Source organism: Alosa pseudoharengus, unplaced genomic scaffold, assembly GCF_046254945.1.
Source record: "Alosa pseudoharengus isolate Yale_2024_CS ecotype anadromous, Long Island Sound unplaced genomic scaffold, YU_APseudo_1.1 YU_APseudo_1.1_scf_20, whole genome shotgun sequence".
In the NCBI taxonomy this organism is placed as follows: domain Eukaryota; kingdom Metazoa; phylum Chordata; class Actinopteri; order Clupeiformes; family Clupeidae; genus Alosa; species Alosa pseudoharengus.
This window is the reverse complement of record NW_027468664.1, coordinates 10821178-10848271: the sequence shown is the minus strand read 5'-3', so window position 1 is coordinate 10848271 and position 27094 is coordinate 10821178. Positions and strand designations below refer to the sequence as shown.

At 40.5% G+C, this 27094-nt stretch overlaps 3 protein-coding genes across 6 annotated transcripts; 1 reads left to right on the top strand and 2 right to left on the bottom strand.

Moving 5' to 3' along the window:
• The first annotated feature begins 528 nt into the window (after positions 1-528).
• On the top strand, positions 529-12028 carry LOC143136071 (putative polypeptide N-acetylgalactosaminyltransferase 8). 2 transcript variants are annotated; one of them, XM_076296547.1, is made up of 11 exons: positions 529-776; positions 4699-4921; positions 5012-5178; positions 5429-5612; positions 6062-6259; positions 7010-7124; positions 7256-7441; positions 7665-7799; positions 7997-8092; positions 8184-8351; positions 8484-12028. In XM_076296547.1, exons 1-11 carry the CDS (start codon positions 563-565, stop codon positions 8601-8603), a joined length of 1806 nt encoding a protein of 601 aa, XP_076152662.1. In that variant the 5' UTR covers positions 529-562; the 3' UTR covers positions 8604-12028. The 2 variants fall into 2 exon arrangements, with proteins under 2 accessions (XP_076152662.1, XP_076152663.1); XM_076296548.1 differs by lacking the exon at positions 4699-4921 and adding an exon at positions 1393-1519.
• A 3720-nt stretch (positions 12029-15748) lies between these two features.
• ada2b (adenosine deaminase 2b) lies at positions 15749-22332 on the bottom strand. 3 transcript variants are annotated; one of them, XM_076296549.1, is made up of 10 exons: positions 21946-22332; positions 19558-19885; positions 19023-19242; positions 18583-18793; positions 18352-18479; positions 17522-17612; positions 17291-17399; positions 17013-17197; positions 16718-16920; positions 15749-16625 (listed from the first exon to the last, which is right to left on the bottom strand). In XM_076296549.1, the coding sequence occupies exons 2-10, from the start codon at positions 19856-19858 to the stop codon at positions 16535-16537; spliced, it is 1539 nt and encodes a 512-aa protein (XP_076152664.1). In that variant the 5' UTR covers positions 19859-19885; positions 21946-22332; the 3' UTR covers positions 15749-16534. The 3 variants fall into 3 exon arrangements, with proteins under 3 accessions (XP_076152664.1, XP_076152667.1, XP_076152666.1); XM_076296552.1 differs by having other exon boundaries at positions 17013-17170; positions 21952-22332; XM_076296551.1 differs by lacking the exon at positions 21946-22332 and adding an exon at positions 21031-21408.
• A 112-nt stretch (positions 22333-22444) lies between these two features.
• atp6v1e1b (ATPase H+ transporting V1 subunit E1b) lies at positions 22445-26590 on the bottom strand. Its single transcript, XM_076296553.1, has 9 exons — positions 26371-26590; positions 25496-25561; positions 25044-25153; positions 24757-24823; positions 24552-24641; positions 24329-24397; positions 24049-24143; positions 23857-23944; positions 22445-23450 (listed from the first exon to the last, which is right to left on the bottom strand). Exons 1-9 carry the CDS (start codon positions 26401-26403, stop codon positions 23388-23390), a joined length of 681 nt encoding a protein of 226 aa, XP_076152668.1. The 5' UTR covers positions 26404-26590; the 3' UTR covers positions 22445-23387.
• Between the last annotated feature and the right edge of the window lie 504 nt (positions 26591-27094).

The following is a 27094-nucleotide window of genomic DNA, read 5'->3' as shown; positions in this document are numbered from 1 at the left end:
ATTGTTTAATAAAAGAAAAGCGCAATGGCGAAAAATTCAAGTGTAAGATAGGAATATGCTCTCCACCGTGATAAGAATACACTATGCGCTGCGTTTTAGATCGCCGAGATAGGGCCCTTTGTGTTGTTTTTTTCTCAGAAATGCCAGCACCCCAAGGCTCGCTATAAATGTATGTGTGTGGGTTGATCGTGATAAAGAATTACATCCTATTAGAGTCCCTCAAAACAACAGAGCCTGTTTTACCAGTTGTATAGCCTTGCATGTAAATGTATTAGTATGCTGTTACATGTTAGACAGTTAGTCGATACTCTATTATTCATGCCTTTATATGTGGGGGCGGGGGGGGGGCATTTTGAGCATAGTTGAATATTGTAGTTCAGGTTTCAGGAATCAGGTTTGTGTAAAATAGTGGCAGCTGTACAGTCTTCAGTAGCTACTGCTTTGGATGGGGAGGAGTTAGGACCTTATCTGAGTAAGATCTTATCTGCGTCTTCATGTTTTCCATTCTCTACTGGAGAGGGAGCCTGGTGCATGTCCTGCGTGCACACAACTGGACAGAAGGATGGTGAGGGTGAGCTGTGTTCGAGGGCTTGTGCCTTGTGTGGTCGTAGCTGCCACCTTGCTCTGTCTGACTTGGGTCAATTTGAAGATCCTCTCCAAGAGAGAGAGCGTGGTGGGGGAGCATAGGAATGATCACCTTACAGCAAACTACTCCATGCAGGGCACTGATATTCTAGAGAGACTAGAGAGAATGGAGGCCCACATCAACAAATTAGGTAAGGAGACGTTATGCTCATACTTGTTCATGGAACGAAGAGCATCATTCCAGCTCGCATGAGTTGTTGCACATACTGTAGCTTGGTGCCTGTTAGGTTACAGAAGGTGATGCATTGATTTGTGCCATAGTGTTGTTGAAGACTTTAACCCTCTGAATTGCTCTGTGAGGACCGAACAGTCATAGTCCCATTATTACGTGTTGTTATTAGGGGTGGTCAAAAATACATACAAAAAAGATTCTTGAACAAATTCGTGAAAAGATAATATGTTTATGTTATCTTTTGAAGAATAAAGTGTAATAGTATAGTTTTTTGAGCATGGGAATACCCATACAAACAAACCTTTTGGTAAATTTGGGATTTGCTCTGCAGGTCTGTCTGTCTTGAATTTCCCCTTGGGGATCAATAAAGTATCTATCTATCTGGCCAAGAGGAACTGATAACTACAGAGAGATAGATATGATCTGAATAGAAGAACGCTATTTTCCAAACTAAATAATATTGTATTAAAAAAAAACATACTTTCTGCAATCAAAAAAATATACTTTCAATCCTGATCAACTACTTCCTGAATAGAGACCTTGTTGTACATCATAAAAGATCATTTGAATCATAGGAACTCCCGCCCTGCGTCCTGATTGGCTCTACCATACAATCTGGTGCCGAAATCACTCTCAACGGAACCGATCCCAGATGGATGTGAGTGGAGCTAGGCGGAACAAAATTCATCTGGCGAGAGTCAGGTTAGGCAAATGCACCCACACCCAGAACTGAACCCAAGAGAATTGAACTGAGCTACATCCATTACTATTTTATTTATTTATTTATTTACTTTGAGTGCACTCACTTTTAGCCTAAATACTGTATCAGAGATGGACTCAAAAAGTCACAACTGAACTTATCAAGTGGTACAAACTAACCACCGAACCTATTGAGAGCCACATAATGCGGGCTTAAAGCAACCAAATGCAGTTCCATTACCTTAAAATACAGCTTTAAACTCATGGTACACTGACATACAATACAGAGAATGAAGTCTCTGACTGTCAATGCATGTCCAGAATGTTTGATATTGCTTTAGCAGATACATGGGGCAACTTTTTGAGCAATAACAACACACAAAACAGGCAAACTTAAACAAAGTGTGGGTGCAAGTAACCATGTGGTTGAGTGTGTGTATGTGTGTGTGTGTGAGCAGCCACTGTGGTATAACTTATCACTAATGTCTGTAAACATCATGATGAGACAAAGAGTTTTTGGTAACACTTTACTTGACAGTATCGATATAAGAGTGACATAACACTGTCATAACACATGAAACCTAATCCTAACCTCTAACCCTAATCCTAACCTCAACCCTAACCATAACTCTAAGGGTACGTCTACACGAAACTGCCAGGTGAATTATCTCTTACCACTTTCACACCGTTATGTCGTAAACGTTTATGTTGGTAAACAGTAAAAGTTGGTAAACAGTAAAACATGTATTTATATAACCTCAATGACAATCAAGCAATACATAATGAAGCCACCCTACCAGAATGTGCACTCTGTACCTCGATGCCTCTTTTTGTCACATTGTGTCTCATGCTGCCTTAGCATAGGCCGTTTGAAAAAAACAAAGTCAGCCTTGCAGCTGCAAGATAAGGTGTAAACAGGGGCGAGCTCTACTCATAACATCCAGTAGGAGAGTGCAGGAGAGTGAACGATATTTAGGCAGAGGCGGACAGAGTACACAGCTTCATTACTTGAGTAAAAGTACACATACCCTTTGCTAAATTTTACTCAAGTACAAGTAAAAGTACAACAGTCAGATGTCTACTTAAGTAAAAGTACTGAAGTACTTGTTTTTAAAAGTACTTGAGTATCAAGAGTACAAGTACCTACATTTTCTAAATATTGCATTACTACTGCCACAGTGCTTACATTTATTTACAGAATGGTCCTACATGGAGTTATGAAAAATGTTAATGTTAATACCTTGGAGAATGTAAAAGGAATTGAAATTAAAATCAAGTCATTTTTATCTTTTTACCATGTTGCCAGGGATGGGCAGTATTTCTAATACATGTATTTAAAATACGTATTAGAAATACAAAATACTATTTTGTAATTGAAACACTTGCGAAAACTATCATTAACTTGTTCAAAAAATTGAAATAGTCTGGCGAGGTGGGGCCACAGGTTGGCACATTCCCGGGATGGACCTGCTGCGTCTTCATCCATTGTTTCGTCCATGGTTTCGTCTCTTATCTAAATCTGACCATGGAGTTAACTTTGGCAGAAAGCTGAAGGTGATTGCTGATAGGCTGTCCCAATCAGTGGCGCCTGCACAATCCAATCACGTTTGAGAGGGAAACAACAAATTGAGGGTTTCCGAGATTTTTCTTTTTTCCTTTTCTTTTAGAAGAAGTAACGGGTACTCAAGGTTATGGATAGAAATGTAGTGGAGTAAAGAGTACAATATTTGCCTCTCAAATGTACTTGAGTAAAGTCATGAGTACTCCCCAAAAATGATACTCGAGTAAAGTACAGATCCCTCAAAATTGTACTCAAGTACTGTACTCAAGTAAATGTGCTCCGTTACTGTCCAGCTCTGTATTTAGGCCATGCACGATGTATGACCTGTGATCACTCTGTACACCCCTGAACTTTCTGTAAACTGAAGGTGAAAAGTTTGTACCCTTGGCAGCAATATTGCTGCTTTGTAAAGATAAGACCGATCAACGATCCTTTCATAATGCCATCTGTGGGTTCGGGGTAGTGTTGTGTCAGCATTTTGGAGGGGTATAAGTATGGGAGTTCAACCATTGTTCGAGAGTGCCTTCTCGAGATACACTCACGGTTTATTGCTGTTGGTATTGCTGCTAGCATCAATAAAACCATTTTTGCATTGAATTCTGCCTGCTTAAAAGCTCCTTTTTGCTTTAGCATAAGTGTTAGTGGTGATTTTTTTTTTTAAGTCGTGAGCTCAATTTTCTACTTATCTAACTTTACTCATCTTGCACTGGATCATCTTCCTGATCTCAGTATTCTGATCACAAGCCTGCAGTCAGAGGCTACATTTGTTGTTTTGCACCTTTATGATGTCATCACATCACCAAAAGTTTTGGTTTTACCAAAAATATTTTGCAGTATTTTTAAACTACAAAAATACACACCTATAAAGTATTTTGATACAAAATATGCAGCCATTTTTATATAGATAATATAGAAATGACCAAATACTATTTTGTATTTGAAATACATATTTTTATGTATATGTGGGCATAAATACTGCCCATCCCTGAGTGTTATCTCAGATAGCTAGTCATTGTTTTCTTCAGTACATTGGCCAAGTACAAGGGTGTGTGAAAATGTGAACATGAGATGGTGTGTGTATACTGTACATGCTGTAAAAAGTAAATCATTGGTTCAATGTGAAATTGAAGTAATCGATAAAGCTATTCGACATTGACTCAACATTTAAAACCCATTCAGTTTAAACTTATTCTTCAGGTCAATGGTCACGTTGACATTTTATATTGTATCCAGTTAGGTACAGTACAATGGTACTAGTACAATAGGTTCATTATCATTATAATTCAAGTAAACAATCTAATATTTGTAGGCTACTGTAGTGAGAAAATACTAATCAAATGAACAATAGCCACGTTTTACTTTTTACAGTGTACATACATTCACTACATACATACACTGAATATTCACCTAACTGTAGATCACTTATACACCAAATGTAATGAACATTTGACACACCCTTTTCCACTTTGATCCTTCTTGTGTGCAAACTCAAACATTCAGATTCACAAGTTTTTTTGTAGTGCACACATACAAAGTTATGGCCTAATGTGTTTAAGTAGTGACAAAACATGGGTTAAACATTTGAAACAGTGTAGTAAAATGATGACTGGTGTGATCTCAGTCAGTTCTCTTCACAAACGTGAGGAGAGACGGGTGGATGAAGTGAAGGAGGAGAAGAGGATCAAAAAGTACCCAAACTCACCTCTTTTCAAAAACTGGGATGCTGCTCTGACTGAGGAAGAACAGATGGAGGCTGAGGAGTTGTTTCAGAGATATGGCTACAATACCTTTCTGAGCAACCGTTTGCCATTGGACAGGGAGCTACCTGAAACGCGACATTATAGGTCAGTTGTGAGCAGCGCAGGGATTCAGCTATTTTTTCAGTCATGCACTAACAACTGTAAGAAAAAAAACTGTTTTCGACTGTGTTCCAGGTGTTTGGAGCGGGAATACCCAAAAGATCTGCCCACCATTAGCGTTGTGCTGATCTACCTTGACGAGGCCCTGTCCATAATCAAGAGAGCCATCTACAGCATCATCAACAGGACCCCTGCCCACCTCCTCAGAGACATCATCCTGGTGGATGACCACAGCTCCAACGGTTGGTTTCTCAAGCTGTCTCTTATTTGTCATGATATCAAGTTTGACACAATCTAGGATCCAGATATGCCAATTCGCATGTGCCAAATAGCTGTTTCATGTGGAACACAAATAAAATGGCTCAGTGTTTAGCCTGGCCTGTGCAGTATACACATGCTCTTGAAAGTTGCTATATTGCCCTATGATTGATGGCTATGTATGATTAATGTAGTTTGGAGTATGTGTAACTGTAAAATTATATATCTTGACAGGTGACCTGAAAGAGCCATTAAATGCCTTTGTGAGTCTCATTCATGTGACTAGGCCTGGCTTGGTGAAACAGGTCAGGCACTCCAGCCAGCTAGGCCTAAGTCAGACGAGAATTTCGGGGTGGAAGGTTGCCAGTGGTGATGTGGTTGCCATTTTGGATGCCCATATTGAGGTCAACAAGGGCTGGTAGGTTAACCAGAGGTGCGTTCAAATTAGTAAACACAGGCGAACATTTGCAAACAGGTTTTTGGCAAACGTTTGCGAACACTCGTAAACAGTCTGAGGAGGTGGTTCTCCGCGAACATACAATGGAGCTGGACGAGAGCTGGACGAAAAGTTGGACCTGGCCAGACTCTCAGTACATTACGAAATGTACGAGAGTCTGGTAGGACCAGGCTATTCCTACATGGCCATGGCCACATTTACTCATAACTAAACTCATGTCATTGTAAATGTGATGATGTCCATTTCTGAGTGCATGTAATGGCTTATGTTGTGCATTATGAGACATTCTTCTAACAATTTTATAATCAGTTCACTGAATTGTGATGCATTGTTGATCCATTAACTAAGTATCTGGCCTATTTCTTTGTGTTCTGTATTGACATCTATATATTTCCCCCCTGTGTACTTAGGGCAGAGCCGCTCCTGGCACGAATCAAGGAAGACCGCACTGTGGTGCTATCACCCGTGTTTGATAAAGTAAGCTGCTATGATCTGAAGTTGACAAACTACATGCCATCAGCCCAAGGGTTTGACTGGGCAATGTGGTACAAGAATGAGAAATTCCTCCCACAGTGGTATGCCAGAAATGATGAGACACTTCCTGGAAAGTGAGTTCTTGTTTTATCAACCATTTACATCCAGTGTGCTCCCTACAATGACCCAGAATACTGACCCAAAAACAGACACAAGTACAATAGGCATTAAGTACTTCCATCTAGGGTTCATGGTTCAATCACCAGCTGTTACCTCATAGATAACACTTTAGTTTAGGCAGAGACTGTTGATAAAGTATATTAAGGATCTTTGGTTTAGGGAACATGGCGGCCATATGTGGAACAGTTACCCCACTCCCTCACCTCCCCCCAACAGTCTAAGTCATTTTTATGCATCATAAGTTATGTAGCATAATCATATAAATGTGTAGTGCTTTACATGATCAAATTGATCTTATTAAGTCTCAATTCAAAATGTCCGATACCCCAGTACTTCGTACTTCACACAGGTATTCTGATTGTTCAAGAATATGTGTGTTTATTATGAATATGTGACTTATATTGACAGAATAGTAGCATATAGCATACCAATGTATTAGAAGGCTCTAAAGTGTCTATTTTGATCCATACTATATTTCAATAACCTTAGATCAAGACCAACTAGTTGTTTATTAGGATTACTCTATTCAGTAAGATTAAGAATAAGAAGTAGCTGAATAATTATATAATAAATGTGTGATGAGGGATGACACTTAACTCATAACCTATTAAGCACTAATACATACACATATTACTTTATATTAATGGCTAACATGTGTTATGGTATAAAATGGTTTTACATAACTTCCAAAATTGTGTTAACAGGAGTCCATCCATTATGGGGGTGCTGGTGGCAGATCGTGTTTTCTTTGGGGAGATTGGAGCTCTGGATCCTGGCATGAAAATGTATGGCGGAGAAAATGTTGAGTTCGGAATTAGAGTAAGTTTCAGCAGGTGCCAAATGAATAAACTGAGAAAATTACATGATTTACTCTGACAACAAAGACAAAATACTGTGCGAACGCTAAGGAGTGGGCCCTGAACTCATCTCATGGGAATGACTGATTTCAGGTGTGGTCGTGTGGTGGTAGCATTGAGGTGATTCCCTGTTCCAAGATTGCTCACCTGGAGAGAGCGCATAAACCTTACATGCCAGAGCTGAAATACTTGATGCAGAGAAACGCTCTCCGGGTGGCTGAGGTGTGGCTGGACGACTACAAGCACAATGTCAACGTTGCCTGGAGGCTCTCTGTACAGGTGAAACAAAACACAGAAGGGCTGGAAAAATACTATGATGTGAATGGCCAAATAAAGTTATTTTTATAAATAAATACAAAATGGAATCTTTTGAAATTGAAAATTGAATTGATCAATAAAATATACTATGCATTTAACTGATTGATTGATTGATTGATTGATTGAAATACATGTATATACTTAGTGTTTTGCTGCCCTCTGTATATTTTCTGTCTCACTGTAGAACCATGGCATAGATATTGGTGATGTGTCTGAAAGAAAAAAGCTGAGGGAAAAACTGAAGTGCAAGCCTTTCCAGTGGTACCTCGACAATGTCTATACCAGCTTAAAGCCATTCAACATTCTCGGCTATGGCAATGTAAGTTTTGTATGTAAGCATTATGTTACACTTCTTACACTGAAAGGTAGATTTTTGCACTGACGTTCACAGATTTTGCACAATGTTTAGACTGTGTAATAATGTATACAACCATACACAGTTAGAGTTTATTTTTAAAAGAGAGACTATTGGAAAGGCTTTTGTGAAGGAGTCACCACCTTTGTCTCTGATGTCAGTTGCAGAATGACATGAACACAGATGCATGTGTGGATCAAGGTCCTGTTCCAGGACACACCCCCATCTTATACCAATGTCATTCTTACACCTCTCAGGTATGTGCAGATCAGTATATTTTTTTAATGTGCTAATATAGATGCAATAAAGAGAGGCCTATAACACCATCTCACACATATCTTGCTGCAGGCTTGCTACTATCACTCAAGTCGCAAGATATACATTGGAGAAATCCAGTCCAACATGGACCAAACTAACCGTTGTCTGGTGGATCCAGGCTCGGGAGAATTGCCACAACTACATGAATGCAAGAAGGCCAAAAAAACAGGCCTTAATATGCACTGGGACTTCAAACAGGTGAGGCTCTCAATAAACCTGAACATGATTGATTTCTTGTTAGCTGTATTAGTTTCAAATGGAATACATGAGACATCCATGAACAAGATGCAACATATATTTGGTTTTGGATATGTTTTCTTTACCATGCAGGGGTCTGCCATACAGAACAGAGAGACAAAAAGATGTTTGGAGGTAAAGGACATTGAACTTGTCATGCAGGAATGCAGTGGTCAGAACTGGAGGATTACAAATGTGGTCAAAGAGTTTTGAATTCCTGTAGAGCATATTTCAACATTTAGACAACTGTCCTGTACCCCGGTTGCAAAGACACTATTAGGTCTTTAAACATTTACCATCACACACATTAATTCATCGGACCTAATATTTGTAGTTGCCTTAAAAAAAGGAAAAGAAAATGTGATAGTCCCCCCCCTCCTATTTTTTTTCTCATCGGATCTGCATCGATCTCAAATATGACATTTCTAAAATCAAATTGACGGAAATCCGTCGTATGACGGAGAACTTTAATCCTTGTACACTATCAAATCTATAAGTAACCGTGACAAATAGGGTATAAGATATATAAACTCACGCTATTGTATTATCATATATGTTTGGTAATGGCTCAGCTTTCTCTGATTGTTCTACTGACTTGGAAACTGCATCATGGAAGCAGTAAGTCAAGTCGCATCAAAAACAGTAGTGGCACCAAAGTGACACCTTGTGGTTGTTTGTGTCAACTGCAGTTTGTGCCATTTCTGCCGAGAAAATGGGGATCGTGATTCCTGAAGAAACCCGTCCAAACTTAACAGGGACCCACTGTATTTAGACAACTGCTGTCCTGTACTCCGGTTGCAAAGATTGATTTTTTTGAGTGACTGTACACAAACAGAATTCAGAAACAGATTCATAATCTCTGGTCAAGACAAGAGCATAGGAGATATGCCAGGTTTGAGTTGTGCTACAAGTTGAAGTCGTTCTCTATCTCCGTTGCTTCTAGCGCCACGGTGGTTAAAAATGGTACGGTCCACAATAGGGGTGTCTGAAATCGCTTTACATTAAAATGTTCCTACAGTGGAAATAGGAGTTGACTTGTATTGTAACTGTAATGATATTTTTTCTCAATATCAGAAAAAATATCTGACCCCCCCAAAACTGACATTTCTGTCTCTTTGGGGGGTACTGGGTATTCATTGGGGGTACCCCTCAGTACCCCCCGCAATTCAAACTATGCACACACACACAAAGACACATACAGGGAAGCAGACCCTATGAAGCAGACACACATACACACACACACAAGCACAGACACACACAAACAGGCATGCACATACTCACACACACACACGCGCACGCACGCACGCACGCACACACACACACACACACACACACACACACACACACACACACACACACACACACACATACACACACAGTAGACATGCAGGCATATGTACATACGCACTCACATACACACACACAGGCATGCCGTGCCATGCTCTGGGAAGAGGTTGCAGATATCATCGATTACTGGCAGTGACCACACCTCAGGGTTCTATGGGCATTGGAAGAAGAAGGTGTTGGAGAAGGTGAAGATCAATTCTGAGGCAAGAGAGCTCCTGGGACGAGTGGGTGAGAGTCTGGAATTAAAACATGAAGTCGGAGCGGATATGAAGGCATTTGTCCTCCATCATTTATGCTGAGAGTGCAGATGTGAGCTGCGTGCAGGCCAGATTTTCCAAATGGCACAAACTGAAGAATAAGTGTACAATCCATCTCCCACCTGATGATGACTCTTTGAATCTTCATATGGAAAGGACAAACTACCTTACATATTGCCAGGTCCATTACAACCCGCAAGAGAATCCTTCTTCCATTGGTCACGGCTGGAAACTAGTGAACGGAAAGTGTCGACCAGTGTGTCACACTGCCCAAGCAGCTCACACCTCATGACTGCTCAGATGAGAGTAGCAGTGATGATGAGAGGAGTCAGTGTGGAGATTCAACAGATTCAGATGGAGTCTTTTTAGTTAATAAATAAATAAATAAATCATAATACATTTTGAAAAATGGACATTTAAAGAGCCAAAAATTGGCGGCCATCTTGAATTTGAAGGTCAAAAATAGGTGAAATCAGTATATCTACATCATATATGAATTTCTTGAAAAGAAATAAAAAATCATGTATTATGCCGCACTGGGCAAAACCATTAAAAAGTTCATTTCCAGCTTGGCTGACGGCAGCCATTTTGGATATAGGGCTCTCACAAAATTTCCCCACATTTTTTTAAGGAGCACCCTGCTAAATTTTTTCTTTAACCATTATAGATGATAAATCTAGTGAGAAACGAACCTTCACTCTCCACGGTCACGGAACTGTCATAGATGACCCAACTAAAAGGCAAAGTAAGTAAACTCCAAACTAGGCTATTGAGTGCAGGGCAGACCTAAAGGAATCAAAGGAAGTGTTCACCTACAGTCTGCCTCTCCAAACGAACCGCAATCAAACCATTAGCCTACGTAAATGCACACAAGGGCCATGGTGTATCTAGCCAGGCGTACGCGCGTCACATTCACCAGCCAGTTCCAAACAGATGAATGAGGCCTCTTCGCTGTTTAAACAAAGTGGAATAAAAAGTCCAAATCTACACACGACGCATAATAAATTAGTAAGCTGACAGCAAATACATGGCATTTAGGCAACCTTTATCACAATGTTGGCACGGCAAGATGTCCAGATTGGTGCAACGGTAATTTTCAACTGCACCTTAATATTGGAAGCATTCTCCCTACAGGTTGGACTAATCCCCTGAAAATTGCAGTGACATTTTCTCCAAGAGGCCAAGGGCCCTGTTCTGTCCGCTACTAGTTGCGCTAAAATCTCCCCCCTCATTTAGTTAGCGAAACAGCGCCATCTACACATTATGTGGTGAACGTATGGTGAAACACAGTGTTACACCAAAGTCCTTTTAGGCAAGTCCCTCCATACAATAAAGGCTAGGTGTCTTATGGCGGTCTCTCATAGATATATACACTAGATGTCGCCTTGATTACTGCTGTTCATTGGAACGAATGCGTCAATCGAGACGCCATCTTGCTTCAGTGATCCACTCCTCTATAATGCATTAGCGTCAATCTGGGCAAAGATCTAGCGAAAATAAAATCACCATAAATCGTCAAAATCTCAAGCAATTATCTAGTTTTTGGGGTTGTTCCAACTGACAGGCATGTATTTATGGTTGAGTCTAGAGAAAACTAAGCTTAAGACGATAATAAAGATACATTTTACCCGTCTAGCCCCATAGACTCCCATTCATTCTGCACTAGCTAGCGGCGGCCCCTAGAGGAACAATGAGTAAACTGCAACCAGGCTCGATACAATGAAAGTAAACAGGCTCTTCGTAGACAGGCTCTGGTTGAGGCCACATACCCCTCGTCTCGTTTACTCATGTAAGTTGTAATCTCACCAGAAGTTGCTGTAGATCTGTAGAACATTTACATCTGCTACTACATAGGCTACGCCAGTCGTTACTTTCATAATCATGGGTCAGTGCCATGGGCAAACGAGATGTAGCTGAATTCATAAATGACAAAGCCATGAGAGGTGATTTTCTTACGTTTCAACAACAAAGAAGCCGATCTGCCATCATTGTGAGAAGTTCCCAAATTTGTCGCTAATCGCTAAAAAGGTTTTCTATCGCTGGGGATGGCCAAACGTCGCTAAATAGGTAACGCTGACAATACAGGAGAACTAGTTTAGCGCTTCAGATCCCTGTACCAAGATGGCGGCGGTGTTGACGCATGCTGAGAAGCAGAAGGCGACATCTAGTGTATATATCTATGGCGGTCTCTAACGGCATCACCGGCGGCCATCTTGTCACAGGCAAGCTATCTGGTGGGTTCTGTGGTACCTGATGTAAGGTGAGTGATCTGCACGAACACAAATACTCTTATCTCGCTGAAATCTTGACGGATTTAAAACGGTTTGGTTTCTTACAAACATTAACATAGCTATAATCTGGATGCTTGAACATTTTGAAGTTATAATTTTCATAAGTATGCAGTGTCATAACTTCATCTCTGACGTTTATAACAAACCAAACCGTTTGAAAATCAGTAGAAAATTGAGCAAGTTATGCACCATTGAAACACAATGTTATGAGTTAGCGAGCTGACTGTGGCAAGATGGCCGCGAGGTGCGGACGTCGACCTCCATTGGCCAGCAGCGCGGATGAGACATCTAGCCAATAGGGGAGTTCGACTTGCGGCAGATCTGTGCAGATCTGACTTGATGTGATGCATGCTGGGTTGTACACAATGCATACTGGGATGGACGCAATGCATACTGGTTAGAAATTCTGTCCGACTTCTGTCAGCCGGGGAGGGACTTACCACCGTGACACCATGTCACATGGCCTTAAAATATCGCGGGAGTCTTTGCCTGCAGACAGATCTTTCAGTTGCCTTCCACGAGCTGCACGAGCTGAAACACGCCCTCATGACGTCAGTTCTAAGACGTGATAGGGCCATTTGGGAGGAATGTCCTCATGACGATTATGACTAGAGGCTCATGCTGCTTCCTTATGTTGGAATATGCGAAAATAAACAGAAATCGAAGGGATACCTTCTTATATGTGATTTCTGCAACAATGGTAGGCTAGCCTACTGAAAACGTTTGGATATTCTATTTCTGCTGTTGGCTAAATAGATAGACACACATATAGGGGAAACACTTGATATTGAATTTATGTGCTACAATGCAGGCCTGTTAACTGTATGACAACAGTGGTTTATTTAAACTACATCATAAGAATTTATTTCGTCAGTCATCATGCTCATTTTAATGAGTAAGAATGAAAGTTCTGCTGTGTTTATTGCAAACAACATTCCGCGATATCTCCCGCGATGTCTCCCGCGAGTCACGTCAGGCAGACTGTAGCCTTTCTGTCCTGGATGAGCTGCCCTCTGTTGTAGCTCCTCCTGGCTAGGCTCTGAAGATCACGTTTACGTAGTAAGCCAGACCAAGTCAGACTCAGCCGAAGTCAAACAAGCCTATTATTATATCTATGAGTCCCTCCCAGGGGGTCAGGATTTGAAGGGTTAGCTTCAGCCACTTAGCATGGCATTTGGCCGCCGACATTTTTGAAAACATGGCGTTACATGGTTGCAACTTCCGGCACCAGTTTTTACATGCTGATTGGTAGATGACAGCTCATGCACGAGTTTAGTGTTGGGCACGAGCGTCCTCGCGCGTCCATGTTGGTTTGCATTTCTGGAAGACGACAAATAAAACAACTAACTACTTGGATTAAGCTACTGATACTTGACTTAATGCCAACATGGTTTAGGCTGTATTACCGGACTTTGTGGTAAATAAAAGAAAAATGTTAATGTTGTCATATTAGGCTATTATTTGCCGTATATGCGGGGTGCCAATTACAAGTAACTGACTATGACCATACACTTTGGCAGATGCATAGCAATGACCTAGCCTACTCATTGCGTTGTGTATGAAGACTATTTTAAAACGCACAGGCTGTAGTTCTGTAGAACGCAACGTCTGGATCATGTAACCTATGTCTAGGTGATTTAAAACGAAACAAATGTCAATTACTTATTTAGTTTGCTTTCTTGCAACATTGACATGATTAGGCTATGCATTTGATTTAAATGTTCAGGCTGCCAGTCGAGGCAAAAGCCAAATGTCCAACAACAGTTGCAGACTCTATGCCTGCTCGAACCACAATACCCGAGGGATGTGCGCTTCTATCGGAAGTTTAACTTGCATTGGCTTCATTTCGTCTGCCTGCAAATGTAGCCTAGGCTTAACAAGCTGCAAATTCACACTGGGTGCAGCAAAAATCCCAGCTATCCACACGTTTCCTACATACCACGTCTACTTAATTGTCATTTTCGTTGGATAGCCTATTGCGTAATAGGCCTACAACCTGTCCAAACATAGTATTTAGGGATCATTATTTGTGAAGCCTAAAGTGACACATTATTGATTCGCATAGTTTATTATCACATATGAACATCACATTAAATAACCTAGGACTTCAGAGAGAGGGCCAACTTTACCACCATTCCCAAAATGTTATCACAACCAATTAAATTAATTTGCGCTTATAACGAGGTGAAGCGCGTTCCCGAACAACCTCTTTTCCTCTGAGGGAATGTCCAATCTTCATCAACGACATACCGTTGTACCTTACGTTGTCTCCGTCTGTAACGTGGAATCTAATAGTCTAATTCTAGCTGGTGCTGGAAACGAACACCCATGAAACGCCATTTTCGTAAAGATGGCTGCGGTCAATTTCATGCTTTTTTGGCTGAAGTAGCTAGCCTAGCATGGGCCATTGAAATGAATGGGGGCGGGACTTAGTCACTCTCTCCAGTTATATATAATACCTACATGGTCCCTCCACTCAGCAGCCATATTGCAACACTTTTTGGGCACTCATTGGGCATCCGTTTCGACAGAAATGCGCGTGCGCAAGGCTTCACGACACCAATCTTGCTCCAGCGGTGAGAGCAGAACACATGATTGGCACGTCTTCACAACACACCACATTATTGGCTCAATGTATTTACAACACAGCACATGATTAGCTCAATGTATTTACATGTCGACGTTTTACCGCAGAAGGGGTGTGATATGCGTAGACAACTGCCATATTGGTGTTACAAACTAACCCAATGCATTTCTATGGAGGATTTTTTGAGTGCTGTGTCTCTTTATTAGAAAGCTTCTGGTTACACTTCTGCCATCTTCAGAGCAGAGAAGCCAGCTTGAGTTGGCCCCTTCACTAAGCAACGTGAAAAAAGAATGATCAACCAATCAGATGCTATAGTGGAACTGTGTACGAAGGGCAGGAAGCTTGCCTTTGGCTACCCAGCCTCACACCAGTCCAATCAGTGCCCATGGAGATTTGGGTTGGGTGTGTTGTTTTTTTTTTTTCCTGATTATGTTAGTGAATAAAGATATTATTTTGTTTACTGGAGTGGCCAGTTAATGAGAGAGAGAGAGAAGAAAAGAATGTGTTGCTGTCACAAGTGTAGGTAGTTCTTTATTTGACTTTAGCTGTGCAGGTTTGGGGTTAAGCTTTACTATAGACAAGATGTCCTGGGAGCGATTGCATTAAAAGTTCTGGGGTTCATCTGCAATGGTTTTACTCCACTGTTATTCTTACATCTCTCAGGTACGTGCCAGCTCTATAGGATAATGATTATGATAACAATACAATAATAATCTTTATTTATAAAAAAAAAAACAAGTTACAAAAGCAGCAAAATCAATCAGACAGTAAAAATAATACATTTTCAAAGTAAAATAAAACAATTACATGTTGTGAAAAGGTAGTCCCTCCTTTTCACCAACCTGCCTAACCCTTCCCGTAATATTACACTGACTATTTTTCTCCTACACACAAAAACACGGAAAGACCCTCACACACACACTTTCACTTCCCTCATGAAACTGGAGCACCCTGAAATTGGGTAATTTACTCCCTGATTGGGACATGGGAAAGTTATCAATTTGTGCAGGGGTTTTAGCAACTGTATGTGCTGTCTGTTAAATTATTATATTGCAGTGCTGTTGTTATTTAATTATGAATAATAATGTTATAGACCTCCCTCCTCCTTAAGTCATAGTGGTATGTACCAATTTAGCTAATTTACTTTATTTAAGGTGAAGGTTTTCTGTCCTCAAGTAGAGGGTGAGTCTGTGGAGAGTCATGCAGTACTGAGAAAACTAAAGTTTTTGTTTGCCGGGCCCAGGTCACTCCTTTTTTCTTTCACTGTAAATAAATCTGCACTCTTCACCAAAATCCATGTTTGCTTGCTGTGTCATTCACCCCATCACCACCTGTTTTCAATCATCGAGTTTTCAGAGCATACTAGAATATCATCCATAAAAAGCATTGCAGACTTGACAAAAGCATCTCAGGCAATGTTATAAAATAAATGGTATATGGCATGAATAAGAACAGGAACATTTCTACTTACAAAAAGAAAAAAACAGCTTGAAACAAACATAACAAGACGAACCAAGAAATGTCATGTCAGGCAAAGAACATATCTTAATTTAAGATTATGCTGCCTTATTCTTCCTTAGATTTCACATTTTGCAGTATATGGTTGGAAGACCTCCTGAGAGTGGGTCAGAGCGGATCTGGGTCTTTACAATGATCAGTTTCTTAATCTTTTTGGTTAGAAATAAATTTCTTCCATTTATCCTGCCACATGTTCATCAATTTCTTCTTTAAGTGTGGGGACAGAGAGCTGTACCTGTCAAACATGCAGGAACGGTTGGTTAGTTTTATGTCTCATCTTTCATGACTGAAAAACTAGAGCCTTCAGGTAAACTCTGAAGTGCTTACTTGATTGAATTCATAGCGAGTTCTTTTAAGGTGCCCAAGTTTGCTCTCATCCCTCCAATCCCAACAAAGGCCTCGTAGAAGTCATAGGAGAGTCCAGGGTTCCCAAACAGGGTGGGATCATCAGAACTTATGACCACAGGGTATCCCTCAGTCATAAGAACCACAGCAGGGTGATTACGCAAATCTGAGACCAGCCTCAGCACCTGTCATTAAATGTGAGGCAAACTTATAATAAATACAATTCTAATGAAATTAAATTCAATGAAAGGATTTTTATAATGAACTCTTCCCCTACCTGGTTTGATATCGGACATACTTCTACAGGTACACCATTCTTTCTGGAAAGTTCTTTGATTAAAGGATGGTGAGGCAGTGCATAACCATGCCCAATCCGACTGGTGTTGAACAGCAGGGCATCTATCAAGTTTGCATCCACATCTGTGCCCTCCAAGTCTTTACACACACACACACACACACATACTGTACATATATACAGTAGTATATATACACATACATACATAGACAAGTCACTGATTCAGCTTCAGATGATTCAGCACATAAAGACCAACTCACCAGTCTCTCCTGCGTGGAAATAGTAGGGTAGTTTTACACCAAGCTCAGCAGGGAGAGACAGCGCCTCCCTGAAGTACCAGAGAGGCCTCCCATCATCCTCCCTCCCCACCTGTTGGACCATGTGTACGACAAAACCATGTCTTAGTTTGAATTTATATACTGCATGAACATGAATAATGCAGCAGCCCAAATAACAAATTCTACAGGTAGTCCGTTGGTGGTGCCCCTCACCAAGTCAAACCCTGCAATTAGTTCTGGGAAATTCTTTTGCATTTCAATAGCCTCCTTGATTGCAGCCTTGATTGTAGATACTCTCTGAATCCTGTACAGAATCACAGTACACTACATCAAGTCAGTCAAACGACCACAATATGAATATGTATCTGGAGAAGGAAAAGGTTCTTTCCTTAAGGTTCTTTTATTTTGGTGCAGCAATCAATTACTGCACCAAAATAAAAAATTTAAGCCATCTCTGTGTGCTCCTTTGAACCCTCTCCTTCTCCACATGATCGGTCCTCTCCCGTGAAGTACCAGGCGTGACTCCAGAAGCGCGGTGGAACAATAAAAAAAAAAATGAATATGTATCTCTTTAAAAGACACAGTCCACAACCCTAATCCAATCCAGTTTTTGTCAAATTGAGTGAATTGCTCCTCTGTGTGTGCTCACTGCTTAGACACATGTGAGTTTGTACACACAGTGGTAAACACAGAGGCTCAGACTGAACTATAAAACATCTAGCAAATTAATTAGCAAGTTGCCTCAAGTGCGCCTAAGGGAGACGTGCCATTTGATTGGCTGTTGAGCTCAACTAACAAAACCCTTTTTATGAAAATTGTGGACTGCATATTTAATAGAATAGCCTAAATCTCTTTTAATCATGCTGCCTCTATTAGTTCCAGAGCCAAATCTACTGAATGTTTGATGAAGTGGCAAGACTTAGACTTGTGTAAAGTGTATTTCCATACCCGTGTTCCATGACCGTTAAAATACACTATCCATTGAGATGGAAAAAATCTGATTAAAAATCTTATTATTAATTTAATTAAAATCTTTCACTGACCTGTGTGTAGAAAGTATGATCCTTAACCCCAAAAAGTCTGGATGTTTAGCTGAAAACTTTGCACTCACATCCCTATAGGCTTTTAGGGACCAAATTTTGTCATGGACGCTGCCATCAAGCTCATAAGTCTGCAATCAAGTTCCTATGCATTAGTGTTTGATTTGATTGGCCAAAGAAACTATGTATAGCCTTGCATGATGAATAATTACAAATTAGCCATCATGTACTAACCCTGGTCAAACCACTCCTGATTTCGACATACATAACATTGTCTGCATAGAATTCTTCCAGGCTTTGGTAAAGGTAGTCCATAAACACAGCTGCATAGGTGACAAGTCCAGAGATGATCCTAAAAGCATCTTCAAACCTTGCCCACACAGCGTCGTCACTTGGGTATGCAGACTCTGGGTCCTCAGTAAACAGGGTGAGGTTTTGGATCAGGCTGGAGAATGAGAAACCATCCAACATGAACATAACAAGTAAACCTCCAGAATAGAAAGGTATATGTCAGTACAGTATAGTATTTTACTTGACTGCAATGCATTTTTTAGAGCAGTTTCAGAAAAGCATCTCTTTTCATTCATAAATGAATTCATTCACTAATCCATTAATGAATGCATTCATCCATTCACTAATCCATTAATTAATGCATTCATCCATCCATCCTGAACCTTTTGTCAAACTTAGCAGGGTCAACCATGCTGGCTCTGAGGCTTTGTAAGAGCTGCCAGTAGAGACAGTCCCACTGTGGGTAGGGCTGTCCATCTGAGAACAGGAACCTCACTGAGCCGCCCCACGTGAAACAGATGTAGCAGTTGGGCCTGTAGGTGACGTTCCTCACCAGCCACTCAGGGCTGACCATGGCTGTGCTGTGCACATGGAGAGCTGCGCCTGGTAAACAACAGCCCAGGTCACACTTTATTTTTCCAGGTGCAATCTGAGCACAAGAGATCCAAGGACACCGATGCAGATGTTTTAAATACTCCAGAAAAACACAAACACTGAGGTGTGATATGACTGGAAGGTGGCAAAAATTAAGACAGAGGACGATAAATCATGAATGCTGGTACCATAGCAATGCCAGTACAGGCCAGGGAATATAAAAAACAACAATAACTCGCAAACAGTTGCTTCCAATTCACCTTATATCACCTTACAGTAGTGAGCATAGACTAGGCCACCTGGGAGACAGAATGATAAACATACCTTTTGGCATTTTCTGTAAGAGTTTAAAGACAGGACTCTTCTGGATGAGTGGGCGAGCTTTGAAGAAATGTATGGAAGGAGGGAACGGAACAGATGCCATCTCCTTCACCTTCAACTTGTGCAGGTATGCATCCAGCTGCAGCTCAGCAGGAGTCAAAACCACACTGCCCCCTGTCTGCCTGGAGGCCTCCTGTCGCATCAGCATCTCCCTTTGACGTGGATCAGGGGCACCAGTGCAGGGGTTCATTAGGGCCAAGGCCATCAAAGAGAAGAGTGGGAGCCTGAGGATTCCGAAGGCCATGTTGTTGTCCTGGTATTACACAATTATCTAACCAGGGGTATTAGGACACATATCATAAAATAAGCAACAACCTGAGTAGTCATACATTTGTGCAATAATCAGTAAACACAAAAGTAGCTTTTTGTAACATGCTTAGGCTAACAAATGCTTATGCGTAGGCTCCGTTGATATGGACTCTAAGCCGTTAGCCTTAGTAGGCCCATGTCTTAATATGAATATAAGCTAAACAACAATCATTCTCCTCCAGATCAAAATGTAATGCCTGCCCTTATACAATTCTAGACATTTTAAGGTCTTATCAGAAATGAAATATAAGACATTTTAAGACTTTAAGGATCCACAGGGACCCTGTAGCAACCACCACTATAATGTCAACCTAGCAATCACAATAGCAACTAACATGATTACCCTAGCAACCACTATAGCAACCCTGTTATTACGCATAACAACCACCATATGTACCCTAGCAACACCCTAGAAACCATCTTAACTACCCTAGCAACAACCTAGCGACCACCACTATAATTACCCTAGCAACCAGCATAGCAACCACTTTATTTGGAATAGCAACCACTATATGTACCCTACCAACCATCTCAACTACCCTAACAGCAAATTGGCAACCACTAAAACATTGTTTTGATCAAACTACACCTGATCAAGCCCACTCTTGCAGTTCCTTGAACATGCATTCTAGTTTCATATGGTAGCCTGTCAGAGTAAACTTGCTCAGTTATTTATTTCTAAGGACTTTATGGGATGTGAAGCCATGTAGCATCATCCACAATTAGTTGTGATGACTTTGTAGCCTACCAAAGATTGTATTTTATTGGTGAGCTAATTATGAGAAATTAAATTTATTCCAGGCTACATCGCAAACGCGGTTTCCCGTGGTTGGTCAATATTATTTAACATTACTAGCAAAGGGAGCAGTGGCTTAATGCCAAGAGATAGAAATAACAACCAGTTATCTATCTGACTTTAAATCCTGAATTTTACTTGTAACATATGCTAATGGGAAAAGGTAGAGGTGACTTGCAACTTCCTGTCTGAAGTAACCTAGTAATCATATTTGCTAATAATGTCAACGCCATGCCTTGTTGACTCAGTGGCATGAATTGAATCTACCGCGCAAAAGTAGCCTAACCTCAGTTTTGTATTGTTTCACTCACTTGGCTTGTAGTCGAGGCCGTTTTCTAGCATAATCAGTATGAGGGATGCTGTCTTGACGCTTCAGAAATCGGAGTACGCCTATATCCATTTTAAAAATCCATTATCTAAACTCATTTAGGCCCACATGACATGCGGTGTGACTAATCGTTGTTGCTTCCTGCCGCAAGACGATTGGTCACTGACAACATAATGCAGAGCAATATGGATAAACTGTGTTGCGCAGGCCAGGTTCAACAATATGAAATTTAAAACTATAGACAATTGTAAAACGACATAAGCTTAATTTAGAATTGTTTATGAACGGTATACTATTTAAAAGCGCGTAAACGCTATTTCCGAATTTCAGGAGGTGCGTAAAGTGTTTACATGCGTTTAGCCTCCACTACATCCCTAATGGTACAGTGTACATTGGGAAGATGTACATATGCTCTTGTTAAACAATAGCTGGTGTCTAATAAACAAATATAAATAATTGTTTTTTTATTTTAAAAAAAGGAAGAGACTATATGCCAGGTGGACGGGTAGCCTAATCATGAATACTACTAATTCGCAGCTGTGCTTCCTCCTAAGAATTTTCTGATTGTGTGTGCGTGTGCGTGCCCCGTCACAAGAGTGCACCCACAATGACCCACAATACTTATAGCACATGCAGGCCTACATACAGATGAGTCTAACATTCATTGGAAAGGCAGCATTCTAGAGTTACACACAGATCCAAAGGTACTAGCCTACTAGTGAATGGCAAATAGGAAAAATGCTATTGAGTTATCAAAATCAGATAAAACTGTATATCCTAAACACAGCAAGTATCATACTGAAACATGTTGATGAAAATATTTCAAAACACACTATTAAATATAAAAACTGCAGAGTACAACCCAGTTATAATCCTGAGCTTTCAGAGTAAAACGTACCATTACCATGATGCGTCTCCAAGGACCTTCAAGTGAAGATTGAATGAGAAGTGAAATTTACTCCATGTTTAACTCTACTCACTCCATTCCAATGTGCAATGAGTGAATATTGGCTGCGACTAAAAGGCATTCCCTTTACATACGTCCTGCCTAAAATTTACAGAGGGACCAAATGTATCCCTTGGCAAACAGTAAGCTCCATAGTAGGCTTTTCCTAGTCTGGCTGGCAAACAATGTTCTTGTGTATAGACAACACCAACTCATTTCAAGCAGTCATCTGTCAGCTGAATTCCTCCACTAGCTGGAGACGGGTCAACAAAAATTTTTACAACAATCAAGCATGTGACCACTGCTAGACCATAAAATGACTCAATTTTGGGGGAAATAGGATGGGCATTTATAATCACAGGCTTCCCCAGCATTGTGCAAATGTGTGTTTCAGTTTGGATATAGAACACTTGAGTATGAGTAGCAAGAAAAAAAAATGACAACACAAAACTTTTACTCTTAATCATATATATTTCTTGAACATCAATATAATCCTTTCCACTCGGAAGCATTTAGACCAAGAAAAATAAAACAATATCACAGCCTTAAATATATGAATATGCATACCCAATTTTGAGACACAGCACATACCTTGTATTACAGAGAATGACAGAACCATCCAGTTGAAGACTCAGTTAAGTGTGCAGTTGAAGCAATTTAAAAATCTGACCAAGAAAATGTAATGCTATTCATCTTATCTCCATAACAAAGAAATAACCAACTATTCTCTACAATGCATCTTACCGCCATTGAACACAATCTGCACAGTGTACATGCTTTGGAGGTGTAAAATCTATGCTGCAATTAGGGAACTGATACAAGAGAATCAGTTTCTCTGTGCAAGATGGTTCTTGTTTCCGTTGCCCTAGACCTAATTGTAAGGTTTTTTTCTATGCCTTGCTCAAGTGCTATGTGTATGTGGCTTCGGCAAGGGCAAGAAAGGTTTGCAATGTACTCATCTCAATATGACCAATTGAAGCACTGGGATTCTGCACAGCTGTGAGTGTGTCTGAATAGGAGGTATCCAGGCAACAGTTACAGAAGCTCAACAGCAGAATAAGCGTGTCTCTGTGTCTAATGGTCACTGTTCACTGGACTGATGAGTTGTGTAAACATAATAAGCTGATCACTGAGCAGACCAGAAGTGGACAGACCAGAAGAAAAACAGTGGAAGTAGCACTAAAACACATTTGGTCTTTTCTTCTGTTTCATAAGGAACATCAACATTTATATACATACACACAGACAGACATGAAGATGAGGTCTTTCACACAGCCAAAATAATAATAATAAAAAAAATCAAAAACAAAAAACAAACAACACAACACCAAATACTGGACTCGTTGCCCTTGGTATGCGGTCATTTGCTCTGCTCTGTTGGGCAGTACCACACATTAATCCATGAACTTCCGGTTCTGGTTGGGGCCAAAGAGCGACACCCTTATCTCAGGCATCATCTGAAAGGAGAGAGACCACTTTTAGAGTCACATGTTTGTTTGATTTCCTACAGACTGTTGCAGTCTTGTATAGTTGCCACTGACACTGCAAAATAGAGCTGCATGGACCTTCATCAGGTCAACTACTCCACCTTCACAGAGAAAACATGTCATACTCATTTTCTACAGCGATGACGGAATTGATCATTAAATATGAATTGCCTTTGTTTCATTTGCCTTACACAATGTATAGTAAAAACAGTATTATATAATTATATAAAAGTCTGGAAGAGGAGTATAACCCATCCTAAATGTGTCTAACGTGTGTGAAGTCTTGGAGTTTTGAGTAATATGTATACTATTTAGCCAATCGAATTCTGTAGATGCTCCTTAGTGTTTAGATTCCACAGCCAGCCGTAGGGTTTACCTGCTGGGCCATAAGATCAAGCCTGCTGTCCAGGGTGTTAGAGACTTTGATTTTCCCATCTGCATTGTAGATTTCAATACCACCAGAGCTGTGAACACACACAAACAAACAGACACACTACATTCAAAGACACAAAATTACAGTAAACAGAGTCTTAAAATTATGATATTACAATGAAGAAGAATCCCTTACATTTCCGGAGAGAGGAAGTGATCCTGATCAATGCGGACCTCAATGTTGTTCTTCACCGCATTTTTGTAGATGGGGATGTTTTTCTGCACAGCAGCCTGAGAACAAACATATCAGCAATGATCATTTCAGATTTACTCCATACCAGGTAGACAGTCTAAAAAACCCTGTATACTCAACATCTCCTTCCCTTTATCCCTATAGGTCTTCTTTAGTGAAATATTCCAATGGGTTCCTGACGGATATTAAAAGAAAAAGTAATGTGACGACCAGTACCACTGACCTGTACCATAGCCACATCTTGCTTACGGCACCGGATGGTCACTTTGGGCTCGAGTAGCTGGTAGAAGCCCTGATAAGGTACAGGAAACAGATACAAATCATTTAATAAGGTAAATGATTTGACATATCTAAGAAGTCACAATTAAAGACAACAAAAAATCTTAATTATAAATCTGTATGTTCATATATCTTCTTTACGCAAGAGTAACAGACAGTCTTCTCACCTGGAGCAAAAGTCCCTCCATCAGGGCTGGGTACCTGGCAGGGTCTTTAGCCACATTACCAAGTCGTTGACGAGCCTCATTCAGTAAGTCCTACACACACAAACACACACACACAGAGAGAGAGAGAGAAAGAGAGCCTTAATCATAACAGCTCATCCTTGACATGAAGTTATCGCAGCTCAGATGTACTATGAGCAACACCTACTGAGATCATGTCATCCCGAGCCTTCAGGACCTTGAGGCGGGCCTGATTCATCAGGTTGGACATCTGACTGTAGGTGAGAGAGTGGAATAATGTTGGTCATTCAACACAACACAGACCTGAGGAACAGCAAAGACTCAACAACTCAACTGGCCAAGTGTGACAAATAGGAAGTTATTAATTATAGTTCAGGCCTAGTGGGAATTTCCATTTGCTGTAAGGGGAGGCACAAGGGGTGGTGCTGGCTGGGGGAGGGGGGGGGGGGGGTTGGGGATCTGTGTATGACTCACATTTTCTTCTGTTGCTCGATCTGCTTCTCCTTCTTCTCATAGTATTCCATGATCTTTAGGCGCTGAGTTTGGACCAAACGTCCCTTCTCGATGTTGAACTCTTCCTCGGCCTGCAGAGGGGGACATTGGGGTGTGTGAGTCATCTGGGCAGCACTACAGAATTCACCCTCGGCATTTCTTACAGTGCACCATCAAATTAATTATTATTTCTTAACATGATAAAATTTGAGTGCTAACTGCAACAACACAACGTAAAGGTTGGGTGATACACAACATCTAATGGAAGACATTCTCTTTAGCTTGATAAAAGCCAAGGAACTGTGTACATAAAATATAGGCCCAATGTCCAGAAAACTCAAAACTGTTGTTCAAAATAAAAAATATGGAAATAGGAATCCCTCTACCAGTGTTTGTGTGATAGAGATTACTCATGAGGGAGTGCTGCTTTTTACCTTGGCATCAATTTCCTCCGCCTTTTCATTGGCCTCCTGCTCAATGAAGGCCATCATGTGCTTGATCTATTTGAGAGAAAAAAAAACAATCAGCCATCAAATATAGTACTTCATTTTTATGAATCAAACATGTTGTTGAAATGTCTTGAGATACCTGGGGTGAAGGACATCTTCAAACTGCAAATTAGCACATGAATGTGAACCTGATACCTAACCATACAATTAACTTGGTCACCTTTCACTAAGGTGTAGTATTTGCTAGTCTTATGACAATCATCCAGGCAGTGTGCTATGCCAGGTTAAAGACTAGGTTGAAAGTTGGGGTAATAGAAGTAATTATAACATGTGGGAAAGAATTCCTGGTTATTCCTTTTCTATTCCTGGAGGAATTCTGACACAAAAACATTCGTTAACATTCACGAAAAAGAAAGATAAATATGCTTTATCTTATGGCTGACCACCCCATGATCAAGTGAGGCCAACCCACAACAGCGAGTCATGTGACTTTTTTTCAAAGGGCAGTGAAATACTAATAGTAAAGGTCCTATTCAATGCCGCTTTATGGGTAGGAGTGATTATACGAGTGGGTAAATAAACATTATATATTTAACGTTACAGAAGGGCCCACTGACTTGACGGTACTGCCATATCGTTAGCTAGCTGGTTACAAGGCATTGCCGTTTTTAAACATATCTGCTACATTACCATAACGTTACCCCTCCCTTGCCACAATATCGATTAAACATATATATATGCCAGCAGCGATTTAACCATCGGACACTGTATGATAACGGAGCTTTCAAGCATCCTTTTCTGAAGGTTAAATGTCTCGTTCCAAGCCATCGCTGGCTAACGTTGTCAGCTAGCTCGCTTACCTGTTTCTGGACATCTGCGTCGCTTAGCGCCATGGTTCTTGATAGATAATGTCAAATTTCTAGTGTTAAAACGGTTAATAAATACAAAGCACCAATTGCCTGTAGTAATTCTTGGGTAAAACGCTGAATCTACTGATATATTTGCCGTGCTATTCAGGCAACAAATCCCGCAGTATTGAATCACGAATACGTCCAGGACGGATCAGCTGATTCTCAGTCAAGTAGACGACTACTGTCACATGACATGTACTTCCTGTTAGGAAATCCAATAGGATATCAGCAGAGAATGTCTAATAAGACGGGCTCTGATATCAGTGCGTTTAGCACCTACCGCCCATAGATAATACGGTTATCAGTCTCACCAAGATGCCACAGTGATGAATGATCAATAATAGGCCTACGTTTCATTATGTATTTATTTTTTGCACATTAAACAGTATTAGGGCCTACATTATATTTTTACAAATATAGTTCATCAATCCACCTGAGTGTTGCCACTAGATGGCACTGGGTGAGGTTATCGTTTTGTTTTTAATGGGCATAACCATAGGCTACGGTATAACAAGCTGTTTTTTGTTTTACTTAGTTACACAACTAAAAATGTGATAACCTGTCATTATTATGGGTGCAACATTTCCCTCTGAGTTTGTTTCACTAAGGATTTTGAAAACTGTGAAATCTATTTTTAATGTTTGCAGGTGGTTAACAAAATGCAAACACCTGT